Source organism: Pongo abelii, chromosome 4 (assembly GCF_028885655.2).
Source record: "Pongo abelii isolate AG06213 chromosome 4, NHGRI_mPonAbe1-v2.0_pri, whole genome shotgun sequence".
Lineage (NCBI taxonomy): Eukaryota > Metazoa > Chordata > Mammalia > Primates > Hominidae > Pongo > Pongo abelii.
The window spans coordinates 141,389,314-141,397,512 of record NC_071989.2 but is presented as its reverse complement, the minus strand read 5'-3'; the positions used below and the strand labels follow the sequence as shown (position 1 = coordinate 141,397,512).

The following is an 8,199-nucleotide window of genomic DNA, read 5'->3' as shown; positions in this document are numbered from 1 at the left end:
GTGTATCCCTCGTTCGAGAATGTTGTCCTCATTTTCCACAGATAATGTTCTTGCCTGTAATCATCCTTTGAAACCCTGTTCGGCCCGAGAACCCGAGACCCACACTGGAGACATCGGCCCCTCCCGACCCACCAGCCCCTCCCGTCCCGACCCACCAGCCCCTCCAGTCCCGATCCTCCAGCCCCTCCAGCCCCTCCCCTCCAGCCCCTCCCCTTCCAACCCACCAGCCGGCACTAAGATACTGCCGCGGAGGCTGCCCCAGATCCCCTTAGAGGCCTGTCTGGCCCCGCCTACGTCTACGGCCTCCCGGTTGGAAGCCCCGCCCTTCCGAGGAGTTTCCCAAAACCCTGCGCGGCCGGCTTTGACCGCGCTAAGATGGCGACTCCCATGCATCGGCTGATAGCCCGGAGACAAGCGTAAGTAAGGATCCGGTTCGGGCCCACTGGAGGGCTGGGAGCGGGGAAACGCGCGTCAACGGGCTGGTGTCTGACCCCTATTGGGACCGGCGGAGAATGTCCGTTTCTCAAACCCTCTTCTGGCTCCCGAGGGGCTCGGGCCCGGGCGATAAGTCTGGTGACCGTGGGTTAGCGATTTCGCGGAAGACAGCCGCGTAAAGTCTGCGGCACGGGACAGAGCGGGGTTTGAAGACAACTGTCGCGTTTGGTTTCTCTGAAGGGAACGCCCACAGTTGGTCACTCAGTGATTTATGCCCCTCCGCCAACCCCACGCGTGGACAGGGGAGCCCTGAAGCCACGGTCCGACACCTTTATTCCAGCCGACGTAAACCTTCAGTTTCCTATTCAGCGTCCAGCCCAGCTGCCTTTTCCTACTTCCTTATTCCAGCGCCTTCCCTAGGAACACCCTGCCTACAATGCCGATTGCTTTCCCAGGCTATCTTATCACCTTTTGCTACTCATTCTCTCTTTCAATAAATATTAATTTATTTAGTTCCTACCGTTCTGTGCCAGACATTGGGTATAAATAAAAAGAGGTGTTGAAGACAAAATCCTTGCTTTCAGAGAGCTTACATTCTAGTGATGGAAACAGTCGATAAACCACAAATTGTAAATACAGCTGGTGATAACAGCTTTCAAGGAAATAAGCTGTTGTGATGGAAAGAGGGAAAGGCCCACTTTAGGTTGGTTGGACTGGAAAGCCATCTCTGAAGAGGTGGAATTTGAACAGAGATTTAAAGGGTGAAAAAGGAACAGTCATACAAGGATTTTGAGAGAGCATCTGGATAGTGGCATAATTGCTTTGAACCTGAAACTTACTTTTTAGAGAACTGAAAGATGGCCATTACGCCTAATGAACAAGAGAGAGTGGCAGAAGAGATTCATAGCTGACAAATAATGCAAGGGTCACCCCAGATGCCCCTTTCTTTCTTTTTTCTTTTTTTTTGAGGCGGAGTCTTGCTCTGTCTCCCAGGCTGGAGTGCAGTGGCGCAATCTCGGCTCACTGCAAGCTCGGCCCCTCGGGTTCATGCCATTCCTTGCCTCAGCCTCCCGAATAGCTGGGACTACAGGCGCCCGCCACCACGCCCGGCTGATTTTTTGTGTTTTTAGTAGAGATGGGGTTTCACCGTGTTAGCCAGGATGGTCTCGATCTCCTGACCTCGTGATCCGCCTGCCTCGGCCTCCCAAAGTGCTGGGATTACAGGTGTGAGCCACCGTGCGCGGCAACCCCTTTCTTCTAAAGCTTTTTTTTCCAACAGCCTTTGCACATCCAGACATCTGCCTCTTTTTCATAAATATTTCATGCCATCTCCATTTTCATGTCTATATGTAGCTCAAAGTCTGCTAGTATATATGTGTGTTTATCTGTATATCTTTTTATATATTTTTAATTCAAATAATCCCTTTCTCTTCTCCTTTCCATCTACCGTTTCAGGCCTGATAAGAAGAGTTCCTCAAATGTACAGACAGACTTAGGGAGTTAGAGTAGTAAGCTTGGTGAAGGAAGAAGGCTCGAAGCCAGACAGTTTTTTTTTTGTTTTTTTGTTTAGACGGAGTCTCACTCTGTTGCCCAGGCTGGAATGCAGTGGTGGGATCTTGGCTCACGGCAACCTCTGCCTCCCTGGTTCAAATGATTCTCCTGCCTCAGTCTCCCGACTAGCTGGGACTACAGGTGTCCGTCACCATGCCCTGCTAATTTTTGTATTTTTAGTAGAGATGGGGTTTCACCATGTTGGTCAGGCTGGTCTTGAACTCCTGATCTCAAGTGATCCGCCCATCTTAGCCTCCCAAAGTGCTGGGATTACAGGCATGAGCCACCATTAAGTCAGACAATTCTGAGATCAAAAATGGGATGATAATACTTAAAGGGAGTGCTAAATGATGTCACCAGGGTCCCATTTCTCCCTGTCTGTCTCTCACGCTTGCTCTTTCGTTGTTGGCTCCATATTTGGATAGGCTTTATTCTTTGCACCCAAGATGGCTGCAGTATCCAGGGTCCTATATATTCTCTCAGCTTCAAGTTGATTGCAGTTCTTTGGTCTAGATTGGATTACATGCCCAGTGCTAAACCATGCCTGTGGGATTGTGAAGCTCTGATTGATTTAGAGATCTTATTCTCCTTTCAGTACAATTGAATGGATGACCATAAGCCAATGATGACCAGGGTGGATAGGTCAGAGGAGGTAAATGAATGCAGGATTGGCAAAACCAATGTCCACTTTAAATATGAAGTGAAAATAAGACTTAGCATCTGAATAATACTGCTATTTCTTGTTTCAGAAGTATCAAAAGTTAAACAAATTTTTATATCTACAATGTGTCTGTATTTGGTACATGAGTTACATGATTTGTAAAAGACAAATCTTACCTTTAAGGAGCTTCCGGTCTTGTTGGGAAGCAAACGTGGCATATTATAAAAACTGTTGTGGTATACAGAGTGTAAGTCTCCAAGGGATTCAGCAAAGGAGGGCCTTTAGAGGCTTGCGAAGTCCAAGAGAATTTGGGGGGAAAGCAGGAGAGGAGCCTTTACTTTTCATTTTATATTCATCAAAAAGGTTTAATTTTATTTACAAGGAGCATATGTTACTTCCATAACAACACATTTAAAATAGTTTTTAAGTTAGTAATGAGAAAGTACTATCATCAATTTTTTTTTTTTTTTTTTTTTTTGAGATGGAGTTTTGCTCTTGTTGCCCAGGTTGGAGTGCAGTGGCGTGATCTTGGCTCGCCACAACCTCCACCTCCCAGGTTCAAGTGATTCTCCTGCCTCAGCCTCCTTTAGCTGGGATTACAGGCATGTGCCACTCGCCTGGCTAATTTTGCATTTTTAGTAGAGACGGGGTTTCTCCATGTTGGTCAGGCTGGTCTCGAACTTCTGACCTCAGGTAATCTGCCCACTTCAGCCTCCCAAAGTGCTGGGATTACAGGTGTGAGCCACCACGCCTGGCCTTATCGTTCTTAAAAAAAAAAAAAAAAAAAAAAGGTCTTTGGACTAATAGAAGAAAATGGGGAAAAAAGCCTAAATACGAACTCCTCATTCAGTAGATCTTTCAGAGACTTAACTAGTCAGTCTACTAAATAAGTTGGAATGAAATAATTGATTTAATTATTTTTACCTTGTAAACTGTACTTACATCTACCTATATTAAGTAAATTATGGAGTCTAGGCACTATTTGGGGTCATTTCTTCTATTAAACCTTATATGAGATTCCACTACTCCCTCTTTAACATCCAGAGTCGTCATCAAACTTGGCTTGAAGACTTCCAGTAATGTGTACTTACCTCCTGAAGTGGCCTGTTGTGTTTTTCAAATCTATCTAAAAGTTTATGTTGAGCTGAAAAAAAAAAATATTTATAAAGTTAAACCCCACTTCTTTCTTACTCACTTGTTTTTCACCCTTGCTATGATTTCAGTCAGTTAAAAAACCCTGTTTTCTACCTGAATTGTCATCAAGTCAGACCTCCCCTGCCTTGTATTGATTTTCTGGACTTAAGTGTCAGACTTACTTTGTCCTTGTTAAATTTCATCTTGTTAGATTCGACACAGAGTTGCAGCCTGTCAAGACCTTTTGGATCCTGATTCAGCCATCCATCGTTATTAGGTATCCCTCTCAGCTTTGTGTCAACTGCAGGTTTGATAAATATGTACATTTGTGTCCTCATACAAGGCATTTATAAAAATGTTGAACAAGGCTGGGGCGTGGTGGCTCATGCCTGTAATCCCAGCACTTTGGGAGGCTAAGGCGGGTGGATCACAAGGTCAAGAGATCGAGACCATCCTGGCCAACATGTTGAAACCTCATCTCTACAAAAATTACAGAAATTAGCTGGGTGTGGTGGCATGCACCTGTAGTCCCAACTACTTGGGAGGCTAGGCAGGAGAATTGCTTGAACCCGGGAGACGGAGGTTGCAGTGAGCCGAGATCTCGCCACTGCAGTCCAGCCTGGTGACAGACCGAGAGTCCGTCTCAAAAAAAAAAAAAAAAAGTTGAACAATACCAAACCATGCAGGCCATAACTGGATCTCTCTCTATATTGTCATGTACCACATAACATCCCATATATTAATTCTATGGTTGTCCCATAAGATTATAATGGAGCTAAAAAAATTTCTGTTGCCTAGTGACATCTTGATGATCCTGACCCTGTGTAGACCTAGGCTAATGTGTGTGTGTCTTAGTTTTTAACAAAAAAGTTTAAAAACAAAAATAAATTTTAATAGAAAACAGCTTATAGAATGAAGATATAAAGAAAGAAAAAAATTTTATACAGCTATAAATGTGTTTGTGTGTTAATGATTATTACAAAAGAGTCAAAAAGTTTTAAACATTTATAAGTTATAAAGTAGGCTGGGTGCGGTGGCTCACGCCTGTAATCCCAGCACTTTGGGTGGCCCATGGTGGGTGGATGACCTGAGGTCCAGAGTTCAAGACCAGCTTGACCAATATGGTGAAACCCCATATCTACTAAAAATACAAAAAATTAGCCAGGTGTCATGGCGGGCACCTGTAATTCCAGCTACTTGGGAGGCTGAGGCAGGAGAATCACTATAACCTGGGAGGCGGAGGTTTCAGTGAGCCGAGATCACACCATTGCACTCCAGCCTGGGTGACAGAGCAAGACTCTGTTTCAAAAAAAAAAAGTTATAAAGTAAAATTGTAGTAAGCTAAGATTAATTTATTATTGAAATTTAAAAAATGTATAAATTTAGGGCAGCCTAATTAATGTACAGTATTTATAAAGTCTATGGTAGTGTCATGATTACTGTAGCTTCATAATAAGTCTTGAAACCACGTTAGCCCTCTGATTTTGCTCTTTTTCAGAGTTATTTTGACTATTTTAGATTGTATTTTCAGATAAATTTTAGAATTAGCTTACCAAAAGCTGCTGCAATTTCAGCTGGGATTGCATTGAGTGTACAGATCAACCTATGGAGAATTGACATCCTAACAGCATTGAGTTTTCTGATCCGTGCTTATGTATATCTCGCCATTTATTTAGGTCATCTTTAATTTCTCTTAGCAGTGTTTTGTAGTTTTCAAAGGTCTTGTACGTCTTTTGTCAGATTTGCCCCTAAGTATTGTAATAGTGTTTTTTAAAAATTTTAGTTTCAAAAGGCCTGGTGCGGTAACTCACGCCTGTAATCCCAGCACTTTGGGAGGCTGAGGCAGGCGGATCACAAGGTCAAGAGATCAAGACCATCCTGGCTAACACGGTGAAACCCCGTCTCTACTAAAAATACAAAAAATTAGGCCGGGCGCGGTGGCTTATGCCTGTAATCCAGCACTTTGGGAGGCCGAGGTGGGCGGATCAGGAGGTCAGGAGATTGAGACCATCCTGGCTAACACGGTGAAACCCTGTCTCTACTAAAAATACAAAAAATTAGCCGGGCGTAGTGGCAGGTGCCTGTAGTCCCAGCTACTCAGTAGGCTGAGGCAGGAGAGTTGCGTGAACCCGGGAGGCGGAGCTTGCAGTGAGCCGAGATTGCGCCACTGTACTCCAGCCTGGACGACAGAGCGAGACTTGTCTCAGAAAAAATAAATAAATAAATACAAAAAATTAGCCGTGCGTGGTGGCGGGCCCTTGTAGTCCCAGCTACTCGGGAGGCTGAGGTGGGAGAATGGCATGAACCCGGGAGACAGAGCTTGCAGTGAGCCAGTATTGCACCACTGCACTCCAGCCTGGGTGACAGAGTGAGACTCCGTCTCAAAAAAAAAAAATTTTTAGTTTCAGTTGTTGCTGGTAGTCTTGTGTCTAATGATCTTATGTCCTCTGACCTTACTAATTTATTAGTTCTAATAGCTTTTTTTTTTTTTTTTTTTTTAAGAGACAGGCTTTTGCTCTGTCACACAGGCTGGCGTGTAGTTGTATGATCATATCTCATTGCAGCCTTGAACTCCTGGCTCAAATGATTCTCCCACCACAGCCTCCGGAGTAACTGAGACTACAGCTGCAACCCACTACATTCAGCAATTTTATTTTATTTTTTTATTTATATTTTTTTGAGACAGAGTCTTGCTCTGTGGCCCAGGCTGGAGTACAGTGGCGCGATCTCGGTTCCTTGCAGCCTCTGCCTCCCAGGCTCAAGTGATTCTCATGCTTCAGCCTCCCAAGTAGCTGGGATTACAGGCTAATTTTTGTATTTTCAGTAGAGTCGGGGTTTCACTGTATTGGCCAGGCTGGTCTTGAACTCCTAGTATCAAGTGATCTGCCTTGGCCTTCCAAAGTGCTGGGATATTACAAGTGTGAACCACCGCTCCTGGCCACAATTTTATTTTTTGTACAGGCAGGGTGTCTCTATGTTGCCCAGGCTTGTCTTGAACTCCTGGGCTCAAATGATCCTCCCACCTCTGTTTCCCAAAATGCCGGGATTATAGGCATGAGCCACTGTGCCTGGCCTAGTTGCTCTATTGTTTGGATTCTTAGGTATTTTCTAGATAAATGGTCATCTTTTATGTTCTCTTTTTGGTATGTACTTTTTTTTTTTTTTTTTTGAGATGGAGTCTCACTGTGTCACCCAGGCTAGAGTACAGAGGCACGATTTCAGCTCACTGCAACCTCTGCCTCTGGGATTCAAGCAATTCTCCTGTCTCAGCCTCCCGAGTAGCTAGGACTACAGATGCACCACCCCACGCAGCTAATTTTTTTATTTTTAGTAGAGATAGGGTTTTACCGTGTTGGCCAGGCTGGTCTTGAACTTCTGACCTGAAGTGATCCACCCGCCTTGGCCTCCCAAAGTGCTGGGATTACAGGTGTGAGTCACTGCACCCAGCTGGTATGCACATTTAAAATTTTTTTGTTGCATATTAACAAGTTGCCCTTTGAAAAATTTGTGCCACTTTACATTCTCTCCAGTAGTGTCCATTTACAGAGTGGCTATTCCCTGCTTTTGCCAACAATAGGCATTAAAAAAACAACTTTGCCAATATGGCAAGTGTGTCCTAGTATTTTTGGTACCAAAGAACGTCATTTCACGTAAAAAAGCCTGTACCGTTAAAATACATCCCTCAGCCTTACCTTAGCAAATAGAAATGAAATATTGTTTGAATAGATAATTCATTTGGGTAGAAAGAAATGGTAATCTTGTTTGTTTTGAAATTATGTTTGTCTAACTCAGCAATCTTTATGGAAAATTAGTATTTTTAGGGGTGATTTGTGAGTTGTGAGTGTTTAAAACATACATATAAAATATGTTAATCATACCTGGGCTTCATTTGTTTTCTCTCTCTCTCTTTTTTTTTTTTTAGAGACAGTGTTGCCCAGGCTGGTCTCAAACTCCTGAGCTCGGGTGATCCTGCCTTGGCCTCTCAAAGTGCCAGGATTATAGGCGTGAGCCACTGTGTCCAGCCTCATACCTGAGCTTTAGATGATATTTGTGAATGTCGTATTTATAACAATAAAAAACAAACTCCAGAATGTCTGGTGGATATTTTTAATGACTAGGGTCCCAAGCTATCAGTTTCTCAATATGGAGAAAACAACCTATAAGCTTGGAAAAGAAGACTATGGACCCCCACCCCCAACACCCTCACATATTTTCATTTTTAGGAAAAATCGTGAAAGGCTTTGAAATGGACAGAAAGAAAAGATGATTACTGAGTGCTCTGTCTAGTCCAGCCTTCCTGGCTATGTGACTCTATGAGGGCCTGCTTCTTTCATTGTCTTTGCACTGTTTCTCAAATCTTTAAGTCATAGGAAACTTACAGTATTGCAGAAGATTCTTGCCCATAAAAATGCAGTGCG

At 43.7% G+C, this 8,199-nt stretch overlaps 1 protein-coding gene across 9 annotated transcripts in view; it reads left to right on the top strand.

The window, feature by feature from the left end:
- Positions 1-286: 286 nt before the first annotated feature.
- The window catches only part of ZCCHC10 (zinc finger CCHC-type containing 10), a 29,399-nt gene continuing 21,486 nt past the window's right edge, over positions 287-8,199 (top strand). For 3 of the 9 annotated variants that reach the window (XM_054556510.2, XM_024247629.3, XM_024247630.3), the window contains exons 1-2: positions 287-416; positions 3,993-4,058. In XM_054556510.2, the coding sequence (XP_054412485.1) occupies positions 376-416; positions 3,993-4,058 (107 nt within the window). In that variant the 5' untranslated portion in view covers positions 287-375. Of the gene's footprint in view, positions 417-3,992; positions 4,089-8,199 lie in introns of all 9 variants that reach the window. The other 6 variants (XM_054556509.2, XM_054556508.2, XM_054556513.2 and 3 more) reach the window with 2 other exon arrangements.